The sequence below is a fragment of the Drosophila montana genome, unplaced genomic scaffold (assembly GCF_035044405.1).
Source record: "Drosophila montana isolate Dmon_TW-CO22-7 unplaced genomic scaffold, ASM3504440v1 contig_3733_1, whole genome shotgun sequence".
Taxonomy (NCBI): domain Eukaryota; kingdom Metazoa; phylum Arthropoda; class Insecta; order Diptera; family Drosophilidae; genus Drosophila; species Drosophila montana.
The window spans coordinates 8,313,128-8,338,058 of NW_026998620.1; the positions used below are offsets into that span (position 1 = coordinate 8,313,128).

Consider the following 24,931-nt stretch of genomic DNA (forward strand, 5'->3'; position numbering starts at 1 on the left):
AATATTTGACGTGCTGTTTCTGTATTCTGTGGTGGTGGGGGCTGCGTTAAGACCAGAGCGCAGTTAACACCGCATGGGTGTTAAGGCGGCAGCAACTAATACAAATGTCAAGCGATTAAGCCACAAAAAGGATCAAGCTGATTAGCAAAGGCTTAAGCAAATGCGAAACATGTTGCAGTTGCTGCGAAACTCGGCATCACTGGCAACAGCGCACGAAGAAGGAGATTAAGAAATGTTAGAGTCTGCCCAATCGATTTGTCGTTAATAATATGAGCCAAGCTCAGAGGCCTCACTATTTATTTAATTTGTGCTGCGGCCTGACAGCCGCTCGATGCCTGACGACAGCTAGAAGCTTCCTATTTTTAGAGGTGTTGGGCGAGTCCTGGGCCAGGAGCTGGGGCTTACTTACACGGATTCATATGAGGCATTTTACTCTGGCAGGCTATTTGTTCTACTCTCAATACTGAGGCGTGTGCAGTTAAAGGCTTTCGCTGCGGCAATAACTTCACACATGTGCATATATTTGTATATCTGAATGTGTATGTGTGCGTGAGCGTTTGGGTGTGTGTGGTTAAGCGGCTCTATCTGCACGTTGTTTATTTTCTATGAGTTGCCTTTGTTTTTCTTTGCCGCTGCCTGTTGTCATGTGTTGTTGTTTTCTTATTTTATTTCACGTTTACTTTTGCCAGCATCGTCTGTCGAAAGCAAAAGTGAGCTAATCTTATTGTTTTCACAAGAACGCGAACGCGCAGCTTCTACAATAGCTTGTTGATCCTTTGAGTTATGTGGCAGGATGCCAGCCGCTGCTGCGTGTACCCTCCTGATATCCCGTACAGTGTTTGCTTACACTCCAGTCGTTTGCCAATTTGATTGGTGACGCTCTGGCGTGCTGAAAATGGATTTAAATTACATTGTTTCACACACTCGTCAGAAGTACGTGAGCAAATTTGCGAGCAGCAAGGATAAAAGGAGCAACAAGACGGCAGCAGTAGAAATATCAACAATAACAACGGACAACTTATTTTACATGTGTCGTGTTTGCACTGACTTTTCAGCAACAATATTTTCATTGTATTGATTAGTTCTCTTCTCCCTGTCTATGTTATTACTGCCTAAAAGTATGCTACGTTTTATTTGCGTTTGTCTGCGTAATGTTTTCCTCTTTCGTGTTTTTGTGTTTGCTTAGTTTTAGGCTAGGGATAACGTAGGATTTACTGTGGTTCTCTTTTGGCATATTTGTTTATGCAAAGTTTTTGGTAAGCGCTTTCAACGCATTTGGGCTGTAGCCCATATTTGTGTTCGCCATAAATAAGACGTACACAGAGTATGCTGTGGTTACGTCTTTAGCAGCACTCAGCTAACCAGCGTTTTTTTGTGGGTTAGTGAAGACTCTGAGCTCAGCTCAGGCCAGTGGCCGCAAAAAGTATGCGAGCAGCTCAAGGAGATGAGGGGCACTGGCAACAGCCACGCCAAAGTATGTAGTAACACATAATCCACAGCTTAGCTTTAAAACTTAACTGCACAAGTTCATAACTTCTGCTGGCCCAACCATCCCCTTTTGCCAAATAAAAAGTATGAGGAGCCAAGTTGGCAACCGCACAAAAGTGGCAACTCACAACTCACTTCTACATCCTTGATGCACGCATGCGGGCGCAGAAGGAAGAAGGAGTGGCAAGAAGCTCGCTGCCAGCCGCCTAGTATTCTCACTCACTTGGCTCGCCACTTAAGCCAGCAACTTGCTTCGGCTTGAGCCACTTTGCCACGGCGTGACCAGTTTCTGTAGTGCATGTTGCCCGGGCACTGCACATCTTAAGTGTGCCCAAAAAGTCAAGATGGGGAGCTTCGAGCAGGGAGTGGTTGGCAGTGTGACATTGCAACGAAAATAGGCGCACGCATCTCTGAAACAATAATATTTATGCGAAGCGCTAAGTGAAAGTAGCGCCAAAATATATACATAAATATTTTTTTCTTTTAGTTTTTTGCTTTAGTTTTTTGTTTGCCATTGACTTATTTCTTATGCAAAAACCAGAAGGCGACAGCTGGCCCAGGTAGTATGTCCAGTCAGGGCTAACAGAGCGAAAGACTGGCAGACAGTCCCTTTACCGTGTCACTTTTTTGCGTAAATATTGCAAAAGTTTGCTTAAAAGCTTTTAGTAGCTTTTTTTGTTAGCTCACTTTTTTTAACACAATTCGTGCGTCAATTCTCTGGGGAACTGACAAACGCCTCGACTTTGCATTACATTTTGTCTGGCTAATATTAAAGATGACACACGTCCAGCGGGAACTGTCAAATTTAAACATTTGATTTGCACTAAGCACACATTCACACCCACACATACACAAAAAAAGCACAGTCATTTTTATTTATCTAGGCAATGGATCGATAATTGAGCTTATCAGCAGATTTGATATTTTTGCTTATCAAAGCAGTTTAGTTTATCGGACTTATCATATTAAATTATAACAATGTGCTGAGCATGCCCCCCAATCAGAGAGATAGAGTGTATATGGGTATGGCGGTCTGCGTGTGGGTGAGTGTGTATGTGTGTATGGCAACCAATCAATGACACAAGCCGCCCACAGCCACAGCCGCAACAACAAGAACAGAAATAATAATAGACAATGCACAATTGACTCATTAAGCGACTAAACCGCGACAAGGGAAAGCCAAAAGTCCCACACATTCAAGCAGTTACACACATGCACGCACACACAAAATGTTTAATGATGTAGCCAGTTGGTAGCCCCAGTTATCAGAATACTAGAGTAGCAGGGCAGCTCAGAGTCATGTGGCAAGTGGCTTGGCTCGTTATTAAATAGCCGTAATTGTAGTACAATGTTTGGACGCAATTATCAATGCAGTCAATTTGCAATTGCCCACTTGACATTCAGTTAACATGTACAAAGTTTAACAGCGCACTGTCACTCACACACACACACACGCACACACAATAGCAGCAAGTAAGAGAGATAGAGTGAGAAGAACAAATGTTTGCTCTACAATTACATTACAATTTTTACACAATCAACGTCATCGTCATCGTCTCATCGTAATAATAATCAGGCAAAGTGAAGTATCAAATTACAGTCATGGACTACGAGCCGAACTGAATGGCAATCGTAGCAGCCGTAGAATTTTCGACTCTTCTTTCTCCACCCCTCACATTACACATACGCCGTGTGTGTGGGCTGCCTGACTGTGGCAGAGACCTCACACAGCGTAATTCTAATCAATTTTTATTATTTTTACAAACCTAGGCAGAAGTCAGCGCCCAAGGCAAGGCAGCGTCTCAGGCTGAGTTGCCTGCCTTTGGCTTTGTTTCGTCTACGAGAATTTATCTAGCGAGAGGTAGCAAAAACAAATGGCACGCCTGCGGGGAATTGTTGCTTCACGTATGCCTAGAACTTTTTTCCGGCTGCTGCCGCTGTTGCTGACAAACGCACAAAAAACGCGTTAAGGATCGGGGGGGCAGCGGCGGGGTATGTTGGGTGGCTGGCTGCTAAGGACGGTCGAATGTGTTTACGTTATGATTTTCGAAATCAAAATTCAGCACGAATAGGAATAAATTTACTTCCGAATGTCATTAAATTGTTTTCCGATAGAACGTGTATATTTCACGCAAGAAGTTTTGCCGCTCAGCATGGGGCTGACAGGGTTTTTACGGCAAGACATCCTTCTTCTGCTTCTTTACGTCCTTTGCATCCTGCCATTCTCGCTCCGCACTTTGATTTCCTTTTATTATTACGGTACTTGATATTATTGATTTTGATTGAGATTTATGTGGCTGGGCCCGTCTGCTTCTTCCTGTTGCCACTACATACACTCTACCTGTTGTTGTTTTTGTTGTTGTTGCTACTGCTGCTGTAAATATTTAGCATATTTTCGCCAAGTTGCCTTTAACACTGAACGGCATGCATAAATTTTGCTGCTGCATGGCAAGTTTTTTGATTAATGCAGAAAGTTTTGCCATGTGCATCGTTTAACTAATAAAACTTTGGCAGACACGATTTTTTCCAGCAATTGACTTAACAATTCTCTCACCCTTCCCTTCACTTATTTCAGCAGAACTCCTCGGTGGTGCAGAGCGACTATCGCATTCAATCGCCTGCCGGTGGATCACCCTTGCCGCTGTGCGCCGTGGCCAATGTGACCAGTAACAATGCAAACAGCTCGGGCGACAGCAACTGCAGCACTGTGGCCATCTTGCAGAACAACACGAGCGCTGTAAACGCCTCTGCGGCCGGCAACAATACCAATGCAGCCGGCGGACCCAATACCGTGCTGCGAGTAATTGTCGAGACTCTGATGTATCCAGTTTCGTTGGACATATTGCATCAGATATTCCAACGCTTTGGCAAGGTGCTAAAGATAGTTACCTTCACCAAGAACAACTCATTCCAGGTGGGTTAAGCTAAATATCTTCTAAATCAATGCATAATATTTAATGAACATCTTTGCTCTTCTTTAACAGGCGCTCATCCAGTATCCGGATGCCCACTCTGCACAGCAGGCCAAGTCTATATTGGATGGCCAGAATATCTACAACGGTTGCTGCACTTTGCGTATTGACAACAGCAAATTGACCGCCTTGAATGTCAAGTACAATAATGATAAGTCACGTGACTTTACGAATCCGGCGCTGCCACCGGGCGAGCCGGGCGTCGATCTCATGCCCACTGCCGGCGGCCTCATGAATACAAATGATCTGCTGTTGATTGCCGCCCGCCAGCGGCCCTCACTAACAGGTGATAAAATAGGTAACACAAACAGAACAATTTCCTTCTATTATCATTTTATTTTCTGTGCTAATAACGCCTGCTCACACACACTCACGCACGCGCACACGCACACACACACACACATACATACATAGAACGCTTTGATTTTAGACTTTTTGCCTTTGACACTTGCTATCGATTCGTCTAATATTTAAGCCGCATGCAACTGTGCAACAGCAACCTGATGAAACGCTCTTATTACTATATATATCTCAACATTTTTCAGTCAACGGCCTGGGAGCACCCGGCGTGCTGCCGCCTTTCGCCTTGGGCCTGGGCGCACCACTCACCGGCGGCTACAGCAACGCCCTGCCCAATTTGGCCGCCTTCTCGCTGGCCAACAGCGGCGCCCTGCAAACAACTGCGCCCGCCATGCGCGGTTACTCGAATGTGTTGCTCGTTTCGAATTTAAATGAGGAGGTAAGTGCTTATTATTCCAATCTCTTAAATACAACAAAACCATGACTAAACAGCGGCCCACAATTTAATATATATATATATATCCACATATGCCTACATGTTCCCCATACTTCCTATTTACTCACAAATTGCAAAAGTACTCGTACATAACCTCTAATTAGTTTGCATTTCGTCTATGAATATTTTCACAAAAGCCGCATACTATTTATATTAATGAATTTTCATTTTAATTATAGTTTTTTCCAAATTTATTCAATCTTCTGTGGTAAATTTTAATAAGCGAGTACACACGTATCCTAGATTAATTTTATTTTTATCTACTTAAAGTAAAATAAAAATTAATGCAGATTAATTAATGCTATACATGCTATATATTTTGTATTATTTTCTCCTATTTATCATTTATGATTTATATAATTTGTACATACATCTACAAACAAAACTCTCGCTAACTGACAACAAACTTCTATTTCTCTTTTTCTCTGTAGATGGTCACGCCTGATGCTCTATTTACCCTCTTTGGTACGTCTGCACAAAACAAAAAACCAAATACAAAATACATATCTTACATACTATATTTATGCCAAATATATTTCTAAAGTATATACAAATTGTTAATTTGAGCAGCCACAGTCAGTGGCTCAGCTAAGCAATATGCAAGGCAAATATCTAAATTGCATCCAATCTTTATTTGATCTTCTCGCTTCTACCACACTGCCCCCTTATCTTTTGCCTTGCCTTGCCCCCTGACTAGCTGGGCCACTGTCTTAGCTCTTTACCACAAACGTAATTCTTGACCACTTTATTAGTCGTACACTTGTTTATTCATTGAATTTAGAAAACGTAGGAAAGTTAAAACAGCTGCCAAAAAGTCAACTACTGACTGCGACCCACACATTGTAGCTGTTCTCTCCTAGCTCTAGCTCTAACCCTAACTCAGCATCAGCCCCTCCACTCCTGCTTGCATCCCTTAGCGCAACTCGTTGGCGTACTTCCGTTTGAAATTTACGCCATTTACGTGCAATCAGGAAAAGTGCCATGAATTATTTATACATACGGGGGCAGAATAACATGGGTGAAATGGAAGACACAGAACAATGGCAATGAACATTGAAAACGACGAACACAACAAACGACTAACAAAATGTTTTAAATATTAAACAAACTTTTAAAAACAAATTGCCGATACAAGAACATCGATAGGCTATTTACCTACGTAACTTGCAAACGTTTCACACAGATATAATCAACATTAAAATTTTTGTTAAAATTGTTTTTTTTTATGGTATATTCTCTGAAGTGCATTTTTCAAATTGCAAATGAAAAATAATAATAAAAGAGGGTTGAAAATTTGTATTTTTAAGTGCTTTGTTATTGTAAAATATTTTGAATTGTTTTTGATTTTCAAATGGTAGTTTGCATTTCATATTAAATCAATATGGAATTTATATACTTTGCGGTTCAAGTAAAAATTGTTGGCTTTGTGACTTAAGATTTTATTTTAAATTTTAAATTTAATAAGTTGATCAAAATGCACAGAAAACCTTTAAGTCAATTATTTGAAACGAACTACTGTAGCATCGTTTTTCTTTGAAGTCCTGTGGTTTTAGCTTTTACTAAATCTACAATCCTTTTGGGTCCTTGAGTGCTTATAAAGCTAATCAAAACGGGGTAATAGAATCTTTGTACTTTTTTACAATGCAAGTCGTGAGCGAAATAAAGCCATAAGCCCAGTGCATAAAAATGTCATAGCCAGAGGTGGCAGCAGTCGCAGCCATGACAACGGAAACGGAAATAACAACATCAACATAAATGCTGAGGTGCATTTCCTCTGGTTTAAATAGTACATTCATATATATATTTATTGTATTGCAATGCACGGGGCAGAAATGGCAACTACTACAAATGGCTTTCTAATAGCTTTTTGCTAGGGGCAGCGAATCCATCAGCTTGAAATTGAAATAGTTTTGCCACTGGGTAAAAATCGCAACGTAATCTTTAGATACTCGACCACACGCACACACACACACACATACACAGCCAGCCAGAGATAAAGAGCATGATAGAGATAGAGAGCGCAAGAGATAGCAACAGTTGCATATGCAGAGGCTGCCACTGGCAGTTATCCTGTCATAAGTTGTGCTTACAAATTGTAAAACAATGAAAATGAAAATATATGCACATGCATAAATCTACACTAACCACACACACACACACGCTCGCACGCTCCTACACACATACGAACGTATTAAAAAAGCATTCAGTGGCAAACGGGCAACAAGTGAAACCGCACTCAGACACACACTTGCACGGCATCCTGTTGCTCCTTGGTTGCCGTTGTCTGCGACATGCTCGTGTGCATGTAAAATTACATGAATTAAGTGCGATCCACTCTGTGCCCCGCGTGCCCCCTCTATCGCCATGTTCGTCCATTGTAAGCGGCTCGCTCTCAGCTCGGCTCAGATGCATATACATATATATATACAGGACACATGCTTTAACATGGCGCTCATCCTACCACACACACACGCACACACACGCGCTCGCACAACAAAAGATTGAGTGCGGAAGTGCATAGCTATAAAAATGTCCATTTATTTAGTTATCATTGCGCTTGTTGCTGTTGCTGTTGCTGTCGCCGTTGCTCTTGTTGCCACTATGTGTGTGTCGTCTCCTCTCCTCCCCCATTTACCCTCCCTAACTGTATGCATATGTGTGTGCGTGAGTGCATTTTATACACTCACACACACACGCGCACACATTTTGCAGTTTTTGCTGGCTTTACAATTGAAATAAAATTTACTTGTGACTTTTCGGAGCTAGTTGTTTTGGATGGCTGAGTGGTTGGACGGTGGGTTGGTGGGTTTTTAAGTTGGGTTATTGTCTCCTTGCTGCCTTTTTGTCGTCTGCCGTATGCCGTGTGCGGCATGTCTGTTTGCCAAATGAATTTAACTAACTTTGTAAAGTTAATGGGGTTTGCTGTTTGAATTGCATCTACAACTTCCCCTGACCGAGAACGTTTTGTTTCTTTGTGTATGTATGTATGTGTGTTGTTTTACTATTTTATAGCAATTGGACTTGACTTTTCGCATACGCTGCATTTAACTTGTTTTCACTGCCTGTATCCTATCCCTTTATCTGTTTGTTTTATTTAATAACCAAAATACTTCGATTGCTACGAGTGCCTGCAGCACAGTTTGTTAGCAACAGTTCGTTGTTGTTGCCATTGTTGTTGCTGCCAAGTGTAGCGCATAATTGCAGCATAATGGATTTGTTGCCACAACCAAAATACCGCTGCTGCCCTCTGTGTGGCTGTATCGCATTTTTGTGCTGCAACAGCACAAAACTTGGCAACCACATACACAAACAGCACACACAACTCTCACACACGCACAACAATGTTAAGTCTGTTGCCGCCTTTGTCTCTGATGACACAAAACGGTTTGTTTTTGCGGCTTATTTACCCACAGAGACATGTGTGTTGTGTCTGCTCTGTGTGTGTGTGTGTATTGTGTGTATCTGTCTGTTTTGTTTCTGTGCGCCGCTTTGTTTGCATGCAAATGCATTTAATTTGAGTTTAAATACCCAAATATAAACTTTTGCCAAACAAACGCAACCACAGAGCGAAAGGTCCAGAACGCATGCAGCATGTGGGCGGCATTAAGGGCTGGCTGTGGTGCAAGCTGCTTGTCTTTAAATACAAGTGAATACACTTATACTCACATACGTACGTAAATGTATTCATACGTAAATGTATTCATTTGTGTGGTATTTATTTACAAATTGCATTGTATTCTGTCAGCAATTCGGACTTTATCGTTGATAAAGTAAACAAAAATTTGTCAAACGCATTAATTGTTTAAAAATGATTATTGCTTGTTGATATTGTTGTTGTTGTTGTTATAGTTAGAGCTATTCAAATACACATACATACATAGTCTAGCCGCATAGCCGCACAGAGCGCACAGCTAAGGGCAGCTTAAAGCAACTGAGCCACAGTAAATCCTATCAGCAGCTCGTTAGCCACAGTTAAGACTGACTGCAACCAGGAACTGGCAGCAGGTTGCCTTTCTTTTGGCAGCTACCAGATGGCAGCTGGCAGCTGCCTGCAGTGCTAATAAAGCTTCGATTGCTGATTTAACGCCAAGCGGACCAGGAGCGAGTCGAATCAAGTAAAGCGTAGAGCAGAAAATTGTTAGATGTACGAGTATCATACGCCCTGTTGCACACAGCAAGCGAGATGTCGATAAGCTGAACGCTCTAAAGCGTCTTACTGCTTACCATGACCGGGGCCCAGGACATGACTTGAAATGGCGTGCCAATAGATTTAGATAAACTCGGCAGCGACATGACGGCAGTCTAAGCAAGCAATCAGCTAAATGGCAGCGCTAAAATTTTATGTAATAACTTTTGAATTTCCAAGTAGCTGAACGCAACCCCTGGCCACAAGTGACACTTGAGGCAAGTTGTACGACAAACAAGCAGGCGACTGGCCACACAGACCCACACACACGCACACACACACACAAGTGTTTAATATACTCGCAGCGCCTTTTGTTATGTTAATGGCACCAATGAGCTGGGACACGTAACCACAATTTCCACACATGACGCGAACGCCAATGTCTGACGGCCACGTTTAGGTGGCAAATTTAGCACTTCAATCATGGGTCTCTGGCAACGTTTGTTGTTGCTATTTCTATTGGTGCTGCTGCTCTTGGCTTAAAGCTGTTTGCATATCAAATAATAAGAGTGGCAAGCGTAAAGCTTGCAACGCCCGCCGCAAACAACGTACTTCAAACGCTAACGTTTAGATTGATCAAGCCCAATTGAAAAAAAGGCCCACGTTCGGTGCCAACCCTTTCTAAAGCAGACATTTTATTAGTTTTGACAGCGCTTTGTTGTTGGCCAGCCCCGAACGGTTCAATTGAGCGACCCGGTGGCTGGCTGCCCTGCTCAATGCTACGATGTCTATGACACGGTCTTTAGACACTTGACACATGCCGCCTGCCACATGCCAAATGCCGCATGCCACATGCCGGTTGATCTGTCAGCCGTGCTAATAGAGCCTATTGCTGGCAACAAAACTGTTGCCTACTTTTTGGGCCATTCACAGCTTTTTGACCCGCTTTTTGCATATACAATAAAAACTTAATCAGTCTGCAAATCGTCTAGTAAAACCTATGCTCGTGTGTGCGTGTGTGTATTGGTAATCAGCTTATGTAATTGTAATGGCGTGCTAAAAATTTATATCACTGCCGAAAATATTGTGGAAACGTGTTTAATTGAATTTTTATGAGCTCGCTGGGAACTGCGTGCGTGATTTTTGCTGGGCGCCGAAAAAAATTTCATAAAATTTTATATGCTACATGTAGAATGGCAGTCAGGAATTTTGGCAGGCAGGCCAGGGGTTGCGAAGCGATTTGATAAAATGCTGTGACCGGAAAAAGGGAAAATATGTGCGAATAATTTCAATGAAAATTTATCATAATTTAACAAGTTCCGTTTAACTAAAAAGCATGCCATAGAATTTGGTACCTAAGCGCGTTTTCCTGTGAATTGGATGACTATGGCTTTCAAATGAAATGAATAATTCACAGAGCTGGCTTGTTAAATTCTATTCCTGAACATTTCATCAATTTACTATTACAGAGTTGAGGCGCAGAATTTATATATTAACTCAACAAGTTCAGCATTGATCACAGCACATTCCATTCACTTAGCCATTTCAAGTTTTCACGAAGCTTATTTCATGGGAGCCACAAGCCACAAGAAAATTTGCATTTAACGTCGGACAACTGCGATATTTTTTCATCTAAAATATACGCTCAAACGGACGACTAATGGGCCGCCGGGGAATCAGCGCGAGCGCCAGAAAGTATGCAAACATATTCAAAGTCAGCCGCATGGCTGTACAAATATGGCTAAATCTTTTTGCGATAATAAATTATTATAAAGTCTGGCTGCCAGACTAGCTCTCTAGCTGGAGGCGGTCTGCCTGTAGTCAGTTTGCATGGCATCCGGCTGGCGGAGCCGCAGCAGCAGCAGTTGCTCACACGCCCCGTTGGACGTCAAACTGCGATGCTGCTGCTGTTGCTGCTGCTGCCGCTGGTACTTCTAATGCTGGTGCAATGCTAGCCAGAAGACTGGCATTCAATATGCTCCACAGCCGATGCCTGGCAGATACGTACGATGTTTGGCTGGCTAAGTTGGCTCGCCTGGCTTGCTTTATTGCTGCAATTGTTGCTACGGCAAGCCAATTTGAAGCAAACGAAATTTTTCGGTGTTTGGCATAAGTCAAGTTTCAGTTCGCAGTACTTTCCTGGCTTGTGCTGTGCAGTCAGCCAGTCGAGCAGCCAGTCGAGCAGCCAGTCGAGCAGCCAGTCGACTGTATAAAATGGATTTACTGCCAACTGTTGAACTATGCGCCGTTCCCGCACTATTTACTACCTGCATTTCTATTGCTACTTTTGTAACTTGTTAGCGCTCCCCATCGCTGCTCCTCAGCTCCCTTTCCATTTTACTGCCACTGGGCATTGGGTTTTTTTTTTCGTTTTCTGCTTTTAGTTTTGTTTTTTTTTTTTTTGGGAGAGCTAGTTGAAAATTTACTTTTCGCATTATTCGATTTGTTGTCTTGGGCAACCGAGGGTGCCTGCACTTTACATTGTTTGCATTGGGCGTTGCTGAGGGTGAGATCGAGGGCGTGGGGCGGGGCTGCGACCTTTTAGCTACCAACTACTATTTTTTATGCTTGATGGCAATTTGCGCCCTGCTGCAAATTTGCCGCTGATTGGCTACACACGGACTGCTGGACAAGAGGGACATAGGGCGAGCGTATTTTCACCTCCGCTCCGGACAGCTGTCAAAGCAAAGTCCATTGGCCAGGCTAAAGAAATCACCAGCAATTGCTCTTGCTCTGCACTTAAAGTATCTTAAAGTTTGACGGCACAATATGGCACCGGAGCAACTGGACCCAATGCATATTGGATACTTTGCGGCGCCGCCGCGTAAGTAAAGTCATAAAATACAATTCAATAACGCGCCCAGCAACGAAACTTGCCAACTCCCCAAGTGCAACTCCCCAACGCCAACGTCACACTCACACCTTGTCTGACAACTGTAAAATCAGCCGCGTGGCGCAGCCTTAAAAAGTATGCAGCCGGATACTGAGTCAAGCTGGAGCCAGAGCTGAAGCTGGAGCTGGAGCTGCGGCTTGACAGAGGATGGCGTTGCCGAAGCCATAGCCTGGAGTCGGTCGTAAAAAATAGCTGAGAAAACTTATTGAGCTAGTTATGAGTTTCGTACATGATACTAACGGCTCCGTCCCGACAATAATACCAAGCAGCATCAGCCGCACCTGCGAGGCGGCAACCACGGCTGGGGTGAAGGGGAAGCAGCTAAGAAAACCATCTTCGTACACGTTATGGCTTTTTGGTGGTGTGTAAAAGTTTCGTCCTTTGACGGCAGCAACATTTGCGCGTTGCATAAAACGCTCGTAGCTGTCCGAATTTTCCAGGCCCGCCATTTGAATTGAGCGGCGCTTAAGTCGCGTCTTATGGCCGCGCTCTACTTTGTAGATTGCATCGTAAGAGTAGTTTCGTTGGCTGGGTAGCTTGGGTATATACAGCTGCCTACAGCAAGGACTAAATATTTGGGATATATTCATTAGTTATACATCAGCAGCTACAATGTGTGTGTTAGGATAGCAAATAGTGGGATACTTTATTAATGTTCACCTTGCTTTTCTACTGTTATATGCGTACTCTTAACGGCATTGCAATAAATAAAATCCATATTAATAAAACCAACCATTTCGCAATTCACAGGTGTATACGGCGATGTGCAACGTGTAAAGATTTTGTACAACAAAAAGGACTCGGCACTCATACAAATGGCAGAGCCACAGCAAGCTTATTTGGGTAAGTCAAACATGCCGAAACCTACAGCCCTGCCCTCATCCCCCTCCTACAGGCCACCCCAAAAGTAATGAAAAATCTGCGCTCGTTGCGGCGTTGAAAGGCGCATCAGATACAAAAAAAAAAAGAAGAAAATAAAACTGGTCGCTCTAGTTGAGAGTGATAAACAGGGGCATACCCTGAAAACAGTTTTTAACTAGCAGCACATTTCGTTAATATATATATAAATATAACTTTGTCAACATTCGCTGCATTACAAAGCGTTTTCTCACCGGTTAAAAGCATATAGGAAATTATTTCGCCTGGGAAATAGAAAAGCGTGTCACCTGGAAAATATAAAAGATAATAACAATAGCATTGACTGCTTCGCGTAGGATTCTTGACCAGATTTGACTTCTTTAGATGTGTTACAAATCGATCACTTAGCTGTCGATTACCATCAAGAATATATAAATTTTAGGGCCCTATATTATAGGCATATATTGCTCATCTATGCAACCATATATATTAACAGGGTATAGAAAAAATAAAAGGAAAAATGAAATGCGAGCAACAGCAACTGCAATTTGCAGCTGGTTTAAAATGAAAAATTCCAGCAACATGAAATTCCAAACATTGCATACCTTTGGCAGCCATTGTTGCCCACTGTTCTTGTTGCTGTTGCAGCTGCAAATGCAGCAAACAAAATGTATTAATAATAAAAATTGTTAAAGCGAAAGAGATGGGGAAACGGACAGATATGCACAGCTGAGTAGAGTATAACTACAGCGACGCTAGGAGAGCCGCGCGGTTCGGTTGGCTGGCCGTGCGCATAAATGAAATTTTATAAGCGCTTTATTACCAGCGTCTGTCCAACACCTGGTCTGGTTGCTTTCTGCCCCACCTGTCGTGCTGCCGCTCTCTCTCTCTCTCTCAGAGGCGGCTACTGCCTCTGGGCGTCCCTGGGGGGCAGCAAAAGGCTGACCCATGCTCTCGCAGCAGGACATGCCAATCATTTTATTGCATTTATTTGTGTGCACTTTGCCATTGTCAGGTTGCCGCAGTCCCCATCTCTTATGCTCCATACACCGCATTCCCTTTGGCTGTTAGTGTGCGCATTAAACGAAATGAAAATCGCCGCGCATTGCGAGGCGTTAAGAGCAGTCAACCGACGTGCCAAATTCCACTTTATTACGTAAAAAAGAAAGAAGACAAGAGTATTCTAGTCGGGAGAGTCCGACTAGGAGATACCTTGAACCCAACCACAATCTGGTACTACAGGCATTTTACATTCTATCTTCTATAAACTATCCAAAACCAAACCAAACCCTGAAATATTCCTAATCTGTATATACTGCAAGAGAATCTACACACCAACTTTTTTGTATCTATATCTTATAATTATCGAGTTAAGCTTGAATAAACCACGTTTCAATGAGATCGAATTGTTGGCTAGATCGATTCAGCTCGTCGTCCGGATCAAGGATATATTTACTTTATGGGTTCGGAGATGCTTTATTCTGCCTGTTACATACATTTGCACAAAAACGTAATACCCTTCCTACCCATTTTCAATGGGTTCGAGGTATTAAATAAAAAACAGCAGGAAAAACAAGCACCGTTGGCAGCGACACCTTTTCAATTTCAATTTGGTTTTATTCCATTTAATACGTCGGCAAGGCCAGAAAGACGGTCGGCTGGCTGGTCAAGGTAGGGGGCTTTTGTTCATCTGAAAAATAACTCAAAAGCAGTCAAAGTTGTGCCGCCGCTGGGCGCTAAATTGAAAATTGGAAATGACAACGAGCAGTCGTTAAGCATTGTACATGCAAGCGAGCATTGCGCATACGCAGCGTTGTTCCTTGTTGCTTGCAGTTGTGCTTATTACTCACTTTAAGCCGCTTTGTGGCATGCAACATACATATACATAAATATGCAATAATTACGCACAAGTACTTAAGCTGCCGACGCTTAAATGCTTAACAAATAATTTTTCACATTCCATATGCGTATAAATATGTGTATATAATTTCCAATGTTTTTGGTTGTTTTTTTTTTCTTTTCTTTTTTTGCTCGTTTTGCCCGCAGCATCACATACAGCAGTCGTTGTTATTAATAAAGTTTAAATAAATTTAATTAGTGAAATAAATGCCATGCACATTAACAGCAGCAACTCGGCGTTAAGCATTGTAGCGGAAATTGTCAGCAAATTGCTCGAATGGCAGCTGGCCGACATTAATGTATATCCACTGCAAAAATAAATGCCATCTTTTGGCTCCTACTCCACTATTTTTTTTTCAATTTTAATTTAAAAAAAAAAAGGAGAAATATGTCAACCAGCAGCAAAAACAATCATTGGCCATTGCCTTTGATGATCCGTTAAAAATATGCTTTGTACTGCACTCAATTAACTTTCGCAATTATCATTATGCAAACATGTTGCTATTTGGTGTTCTTTTTTGTTGGTTTATCTTTATTTTGTTTTTTATTCAGCTGCATATTTGAGCTCAAAAGCATTCCAACTTTGTCCCGATTTATGCTTAAGTAATGCGAGCTATTGCTGCTTTCGCTCTATTTGCTTTCACTGTTTGGTTCTGATTTAATTATTTTTCTTTTCGTTTGGCTAATCCGCTGCATATTTAAAAATTCATCAAATTATTTAGTTTGCTAATGTCTCCGAATCCGTTGCCAGCCAACCTGTCGTATACGCACTTTTTAATTATATTTGTAGATGAGTTGACAATAGGCTAACCGCAGCATGTGTTGTAGCTGATGTAACTATTTTAGATTCGCAAACAAAATGGCTCGCTTTATTTGTGGCAACAAACCAATGCTATTCGACAAGCAAATTATTGTACACACACAAACACACACACATCCACCCAATGGCTGCTGGCATGTGGAAATATTAATGGCCCTGCGTCAACATACAGACTACTAATGTGCCGCGAGGGCTGCCAAATGGCAAACACTTCCGGCTGAGTACCGCCGGCCTCTCTCCTGGCATCCGTCCGTCTGCCAGTCCGCCCGTCCGCCCGTCCATCCGTTTGTTCAGGTAAAGTCGCACTAGCCGCCGTGCAAGTGTGTTGGTTGTTTTGGGCGTCTGGCTGTTGGTCGGTGAGTGCGCACTTATGCACTCATAAAATATTAACAAATTCATTCGTTACTTTGCCCAAAACTCTCGCAACTCTGCCAGAACAAAGACGATTACCGACCCAGGGCCAGCCCAGTCTATTGCTGCCCAGGCAGCAGATGTCCTGGCAGGCCCTAACCCCCTGCCAACCAATCCAGCCCACACCCATGCATATCAAAGTGTCTCTCAAGAGGAGGACAGTATGGTGTTTGTTGTTGCGCACAAAATACGGCTACAATTGCACACTCAGCATACGAATTACAGCGTAAAGGCGAAAAGAACTTTTTTGTCTGTGTAAATGAAGTCAAGAGAACGAAGCGCCTGCAAGCCGGACACCCGGACAGCCAGACAGACCGAGCCCCAACTCGGTCCAAATAAAGTGCGACAGCAATCAAGAGGCAAAGCCAAAGCACAAATAGACAAAAACACAAACACGCACAATGAAAAAACAATAAGCACTGGGCGGGCACTCGATAGTCCACTCCACTGGAGCAGCTTGAGGTGTGTGTGTGTGGGTGTGTGTTAGGGAAATATTATAATGGCCCATTCGGCCAGGAGTTGGCGTTGGCGTTGGCGACGCTGTCGACATTGTGCAAATGGCCGCTGGCCGGACGCGCGCCATTTGTTGGCTGCCGTGCCGGGATTAAGTTTTTGCGCAACTTATTACAAACTATAGACAAAACTCTCATATAAATTTATAGGCACACGCACAGCTGCCGCCCACTGTGGCTGCCCAGCTTGCTCCACCTCCACCTCCACCTTCTCCCACTCCCTCTCCTGTTATAGTTGTTATCTGGGGAATTTTGCGTAAATAAATTTTTGCTATACAAATTACTACAAAATATTTTGCATGAACAGCAGCGTACGCATAAAAGCATTTACAATAAAAACAAACAAATATTTTTGCAGCAGCAACAGCCACACACACACACACACACACACACAGCCACACGCATACACACATGTATTGTCTATGTATATATAATATGGTCCGATTACGCATACGCCAAGTAAAACTTGTGTGAAGAGTTTTGACAAACTTTTGCGTTAAATGACTCATTGAATGAATTGGCGTCCATCTTTATGTGCTCCAAATTAATTATGCAGTGTTCAAGCACGGCAAACTTTTTTATGAACTGACTTTAGATAGTACTTCGTACCATATGCCAATATAACAAATAGTCAGTTTTTCCTGAGATTAATCAATCTCACCTGAGCCAGGTTAAAATTGATGTTAGGTCAAAGTTGACACGACGCTAACATTACTTTAATTATATTGGCGTGTTGTTGGCTTAAATGGCTGAAATGGGTTAATGCACTCACAAATCCTGTCAGCCACTTTAACAAGTCATTTTTTGGGTCTTTGGGCAAACTTTACGGACTCATATTTTTCGGGATTCAATGCTTTTCTACGGTGCTCAGCTGTGCGTGCACTTTTTATAAATATTTTGTTTTCGTTTTTTGTTTTTCATAATGTCTTGTAAGTTAATAATGATTTGTTGTTGTTGCTGTTGCTGTTTCTGTTGCTGCTACTGGTCAGGCTGGTAATTAAAACTTTGAGTTACTTTTTGAGTTGGGCCCCAGGCCCAAAGCCACGAGAGCCGCCGCCGCCACGAGCGCAGCTGCAGCACATTTTGAAAGGCGCTGCGATGATAGGCAAAGTTAGTCCTACCATTTTGGGCTAGCAGAGCAAAGCGCTGGCTCTCTCGGCTGCACATTAATCTTTATTACAAGTGTTTGTCATACATACATACATACAGACATATATACATACATATATACATACATACAACATACATATATACTCGTCGCATGTGGCAAAATGGCAGAAGCGTTTGTCACTGCTGCTGCTGTTGCTTGCCTTTCGTCTCGTTGTCCTTTAGCCGACTGGCCTTTATTTTGCAATTTATTATATTTTCAAGCCGTATTTTGTATTTTTTTGTAAAATCATTTAATCCATTAGGCAAACAATAAACGGCTGAGTAAGCATATTATTTTACAATAAAACATAAGCAACCTAACACGATGTCATCTACTTCCCACCCACACGCTCCACGGCCCCCATCTCAAAGTCCATGACAACTGAGCAAAATGATAAAATGTTCTATAATTTATTAAAATAATGCAAAAAAAGGGACACGTTCTGGGCTGAGGCATGCCGAGTCCCAGTCCCAGTCCCAGCATGACTTCACAAGAAATTGAATAAAAATGTAATCGAAATTGAAATCGTAATCGTAATCGAAAACGAATATGAAAATAGAAACAGTGTTTATTTCGTTTAACTGGCATGTTGTACAATAGTTGTCTATTTGCAATTGAGCCGCAGGTGTTATGACTATCGAGACCATGAGAAACAAACGACGTCTCGTTGGGGGTGGCAGGAAACAAAAATTGGAAAAAAAGAAAAAAACTGAAACAAGAGCAAACTTTTGCGGGCAATGCATTTTATGGCGAGTCATTTGCTTGTAAATCACCAAAGGCAGACGACATTGATAAAGTTGCAGTTACATTTTAGTATGTAAATATTTGCCTGCACTTATTGCTGACTTTGACTCCAGAAGGAGGTGCTGGGTAATTTTATGGCTTGTAGCGCAACACATTTACATACATACATATATATGGTATACATATATATATATATATGTACTTCACATAGTAAATTGCATCAGACACATATGTAAACACATGTTGTACAACATGGAACGTGAACAAATATTCTATCGCCCGCACAAGTTGAACGAGCTCTTGGCACAACCTGTCCCACTGAATTCTTGCATTGCCGTTCGTTTTAACGTTTTTAACATTGTGTTTTATTTTGTTGTTGGCATTTTTTTATTTTTATTTTTGCAGCCATGTCTCACCTTGATAAATTACGTTTATGGGGCAAGCCAATACGTGTCATGGCCAGCAAACATCAGGCCGTGCAACTGCCCAAGGAGGGACAGCCGGACGCGGGCCTCACACGTGACTACTCACAGAATCCATTGCACCGTTTCAAGAAGCCCGGCAGCAAGAACTATCAGAACATCTACCCGCCATCGGCGACACTGCATTTAAGTAACATTCCGTGAGTATCTATTGTTGAGCATCGTTTCGTTGTAGTCTAGCGTTTAAAGCCGTCCTGCGTAACGCGTGCACAGCTGGAGTTCGTTTTCTCATCAGCAACGCCACGCGGGCAATTACAATTACCGTTATGAGCAGCACCACCACCCGAGCCCGTGGCCCATTCACAGCTCAAGCTCCAGCTACAGCCACAGTCGCAGTCGCAGCCATTGTCAGAGGCAAACGTCCCGCGTCGCTTTGTCTGCCAAATATGACAAAGCGCCCCGCCAGCTTTTTGTGTGCCATGGCGGGGATGAGGCGGAAAGGTGCCCGCCGTTTGAATTTATGTGCTTATGGCAATGCCTGAAGCTGTAGCTGTGCCTCTGTGCTTGTGCCTGCTGTTTTGGTGTGGTGTTTATGCGATATCTATAGACGCGCAGCATGCCAATTTAAATCGATAGGTGTTAATTTAGCGTACGAACGTTTTTCTTCTTGCTCCTTACAGCTCATCCTGCACCGAGGATGACATCAAAGAAGCCTTCAGCTCCAACAATTTCGAGGTTAAAGCATTCAAATTTTTCCCGTGAGTAAACGAATATATTGATTACAATTTAGAGCGAATAAAACTAATTAGCTTTGTATGCATTTGCAGTAAGGACCGCAAAATGGCGCTGCTGCAACTGTCGTCGGTGGAGGAGGCTGTGCTGGCACTGATCAAAATGCACAACCATCAGCTGTCCGAGTCGAATCATTTGCGCGTGAGCTTCTCCAAGTCGAACATCTAGAATCCGACCCGTGGTCAGGTTCACTGAACTTGACTGAGTGCCAACAGCAGCTATGCACTACGGCAGCAGTTCTTTTGGCAGCAACAGATACAATCTATTATTCGTAGTACAAGCGGCGTGCTGGGCAATCGCCACCACATCCACTTCAACTGAGAAGCGAGCCCAACCAACCCAATATAACCCAACCCATCAAACAACAGCAGCAACAATCGATGCAAGAGCTATAGCTACTTATATACAAACAAAATCTAAAATCTAATTTCTGTTTTTATTATAACAATGCGCAAAACTCTATTACAAAACTTACTACAGAAATTCTAAAAAACTAATAAACAAAACTATACAATTAATTAATATATATATATATATTTAAATGAAGAATACAATTTCAAATTTCAATTGTAAGACAAGCATTAAGAGAAACAAATACAAAAAATAGAAGGAAAACACAAAAGCAGCCCACTAAACAATCAGCGACGTCGTATAATCATAAGCTTAAAGTAAAAACTTAAATTTAGTCCATAAGTAAGTTGCATTGCATAGAGAGAAAGAAGAAGCAAAGCAAACTTAGAACTAACTTAAGTGCACTGTACTGTGTTTTGGTTTTAAGAAACAGCAGAAAGTCAAAACAAACAAAAAACAAATCAATTTATGTTAAACAATGGAGTAAGCAAAAAAAACAAATTTTTATTGTGTACGAGTATTTACTGTTATTATATTTTAAGTGATTGAAACTTTGATTGAAAACTCTTATTTTTTACAAAAAAAAAACAAAAGAAAAAGAAAAAAACATATGAACTTAAAGTGCATGCGCGCATTTAAGCAGTTTTTAAACGTTTTTCATTTTGTTAGCGGTACGATTAATGTTAAAAGTAAAGTTAATCTCAAAAAGCAAAACCCAATCAGCGTGCATACTGACTCTTTAAGTGTAATTGAAGCCAAGCAAAATGGCGCTGAAATGTATTAAATTTAAATATAATAAAGCATCTATTCGGGCACTTGAAGAGAAACCCCATTATAAATTTAGTACGTCTGTTCGTTTAGCATTAAAACAAAATAAAGAAAGCAAAACTAAAAGGTAATAATAAAGGCAGTTAAATAAAAAACAAAATAGAAAACTTAATAAAACGCGTACGTAAAACCTTCTGTGTGTGTGTATATGTAAGTGTTGTTAAACTAGCAAAATATATACACAAAAAGAAAATATAAGAAAGAAATATATACTGCATAATGGATATACATACATATGCATACATATAAGTATATGTTGAACTACAACAAAAACATGAAACAGGAAATAAAACAAATTTTAAGCTACGGAAGTAAAATCTCAAAAATCGTAATTATATTTAGGCCTAAGCATACCGAAAGACATATAAGTGTTTTTAGCAAAACAAATACAAACAAAAAAAAAACAACAAAAAGAAAAATGAAAAAAAAACTCGATGATTTTTTGATAATTTTACAAGAACCCCACACAACCATGAGAACACACACAGAGACAGACAGGCACAACTAACTATACACACATCAATGTTTATATATATTTAGAAAGTGAAATTATTTATACGTTGGCGCAAAAGAACAAAAACAAACACACAAAAAGAAGAAAGAAAAAATAAAAACAAAATGATTAAATAAACTAATTGTAACTGTAACTGAATGATATGGATTTAGTTTTTAAGCATAAGTAGCAGTGATCGTAATTTAAAATTAACAATTTACAGAAATGGTAAATTTTGAAGCAAAAACGTGTACGAAAAGCAACAGTAAAATATTGTAAAATGTATAATTAAATAACATACGGTATTTACAGTTATCGATCAAGTCGCAAATAGCAGATGCTATTTGCATACAAACATACATATGTGGTATAGTATGGTTAAAACTAGGGACAAGTTTGCAAGTGTGAGTTCCTTTGAAACTCTACAACAAAACACACAGACAAAAAGAACACATACCTTAACCATATATTGCATACACGCACACACACACACACACACACACATTTCTCATGTAATGCTTAAAGTACATTTTTAAACAAACTCTAGCGTTTCATGTATACATTCTATCCTAATCTTAACTTATCTACAACCTAATTAATTAACTTATTATATGCTCTATGTCTATGCCTATGTCTATGTCTATTATATAAAAACATATATATATATATATATATATATATATAAATATATATATATACACGTTTTGTTAGCGCATCGATACAAGGTAAAGAGAGATAAATATATATATATATATACTATACATATATATCAAACCCACGACTGCTAGAATTTCAAATGAGAACTCTTGACAAATCAAAAATTTCATACAAGTATTTCAAAAACTATAATTACTTACAACAGAAAAGCAAACAAAACGAAACAAAATAAAACAAATAAGGCAGGAGAAAATAAAGTAAAGTAAACATGTGAAAAGTTGAATCATAAATTAATAATGTGTTTGTAAAACAATATAGAGACACACACACAAAAGATACCTAACCACTGACAAACACACAGGCACACACACGCCACACACGAACTCTCATATTCACACACACACACTTACTCAATCGAAATCAATCCAAATGTATTATGAAGGCGGCAGAGCAACAATGCGGCTGCACTTCAAAATGCAGCGTTCAAAGCGTAATCAAATATTTAGCCCAACGATAATATACATACAGATACATAGATACAATTTGCGCTACAGCGTGTTTATGTTGATAATGAACAAGAACACACCGAGAAAAGCAGCATGCGAATTAATAGAACTATATACATACATACTAAGTACATACATACATCATAATAGGTGGAAAATATGCAACTCAGCTATTTGAAAAAAAAAAAACAAAAAAAACGCTAAAAGTATTACTTTATCATGTAGAGAAAAAAATATAAAAAAAATGAAAACACATCAACTGAATACATAGTTTACAAGTACATTGAAGAATTTAATAATTAAAAATTTATCAGATAAAGAATTACATATAATGAACGAAGCAGAGCAAACATATTAGCTTTGCGTTTTGATTTGCGCCCGCTGCGGGACTTGAAGGATAGTCATAAAGCAAAAAGTTGCATACATTAAAAAAATATTTCTGAAATGAACAAATAAATAAATTAAATACAATTAAAAAGCATAGCAAACAGTTATAAGTTGTACATTTCGAGATTTTACCAAAATGCATATGGAAGCATAATAAATTCAAGACTAAGAAAATATGAATTACATATAAATATGCCAGCATATATGTGTACATACATACATATGTGTCCGTATGTGTGCATCAGTTTTAGTTGTGTAACACGCTCGCTCGAAGCTGACACCCGCGCATGCTACATTACTTGCATGCAAAATGTATGTACTATATGTAATTGTAGCTATAAACTGTGCATAATTGTATTGAAATACTTAAATAGTGAAAACGTCGAAAAGGGTATAAACTACAATCGGACAGAGGTACGAACACAATTTTCTTAACTCAATCCAAATCAATTCACATGCGCAACATAACATACTTATACATATACATATAACATCAACAGAAACATATCAACCAGATTTGTCATATGAGTACGAGTAGTTGATTTTAAAGACACTTTTTATGGATTCACATAAACCGATCCCACAATATGCCCCAAAACATTTCCGTTCAGAGCAGTCACATACCAGAGCAACCCGAAAGAAAAACAGAGTATAGAAATTGAGCGTTATAATTAGAGTTAAAGGCAAGCGTTTGAAAAAGAGCGACAGCATTAGAAAATAAGATATATATCAGAAATGCAGCAAAATCGCAAGTGTTGAAAAATGTTGAAAGCAAGAGCAAAACGAAATTATTTTTAGCTAACGGACCGGAACCGAGTGCGTACCAGGTAACGTCGTTGTCCTCGTAGACAGTGAGTCATAGATGAAAGCATAGAGAATTTGTTAAATATTTTGCCAACGGAGAAAGACAAAAATTAATTATTAATTTAATATAGTTACAGTATACTTTTTTAAGAGGTTTATTTCAAGTGTTTTTTGGTACAATATTTTATAGATTTTATAGATTTGTGTGCTCATTAGTATTTTTAGTAGCAGAAATTTTGCGAGTGTGGTTTTTGAGCAGAAAGTGCAAGGAATTCAAATGGAAATGAAATCGTTGTTGCGTTTGTATTGTATTAAGAGATTTTTTCTTGTTTACTTTGGCGGTTAGACAAACGCATGCAACTCATAAAAATAAATAAATAAAAATATATATACTTATATATAAACGTACATACATATTATAGCTAGCGAAATCTGTGTTTTACTTGCTTCTTTGATATTGAATTGTTTTTATTTTAATTGTACATCTGAGTTCAGTTTGGAAAATTGCAACATTGAAACTACATGAAAAACAAACAGCATACAAGCTAAAAAAAACAGACAGAAGTTCCTACTTTTTAGTGAAATGATAAATAATTGCTAAAAAACAGAAACTAACAAGACAATTTGCAGCAGTGAATTAAATATACATTTACATATACATGCAAAAGAAAGGTCACTTATTGATTCGTTTACCTTAATGATTGCCTACTTTGCTATTACTTTCCTTTCTTATCCTTGGTATGTCTACAAATTTTGTGCGCGTTAGTGAAAAATTATGGCAAAATTCAACTAGGGTCCAAGTTTTAAATATAATCAATTATCTTAAAAAACTTACATATTTAAATGAACTCCAACAAATGGTTTTATGATCTGCCAATTTGTTGATTTATTGGTACCCAATATTCGAGATCGTAATATCTAAAAAAAAAAACAAACAAACAAATCTATCAGCTGAAAAAGCAACAAATAAATACATGCACCCTCTCGCTATTTCTCGAACACTCGCTTACATATACTTACAA

At 40.1% G+C, this 24,931-nt stretch overlaps 1 protein-coding gene across 16 annotated transcripts in view; it reads left to right on the top strand.

The window, feature by feature from the left end:
• heph (polypyrimidine tract-binding protein 1 heph) overlaps positions 1–21,073 on the top strand; it is a 165,232-nt gene extending 144,159 nt beyond the window's left edge. For 12 of the 16 annotated variants that reach the window (XM_064694760.1, XM_064694759.1, XM_064694764.1 and 9 more), the window contains 8 exons: positions 4,064–4,402; positions 4,473–4,758; positions 5,006–5,199; positions 5,688–5,721; positions 13,026–13,118; positions 19,075–19,291; positions 19,772–19,849; positions 19,919–21,073. In XM_064694760.1, coding sequence (XP_064550830.1) covers positions 4,064–4,402; positions 4,473–4,758; positions 5,006–5,199; positions 5,688–5,721; positions 13,026–13,118; positions 19,075–19,291; positions 19,772–19,849; positions 19,919–20,051 — 1,374 coding nt within the window. In that variant the 3' untranslated portion in view covers positions 20,052–21,073. The remainder of the gene's footprint in view (positions 1–4,063; positions 4,403–4,472; positions 4,759–5,005; positions 5,200–5,687; positions 5,722–13,025; positions 13,119–19,074; positions 19,292–19,771; positions 19,850–19,918) is intronic. The other 4 variants (XM_064694758.1, XM_064694762.1, XM_064694763.1 and 1 more) reach the window with 3 other exon arrangements.
• Positions 21,074–24,931: the final 3,858 nt, after the last annotated feature.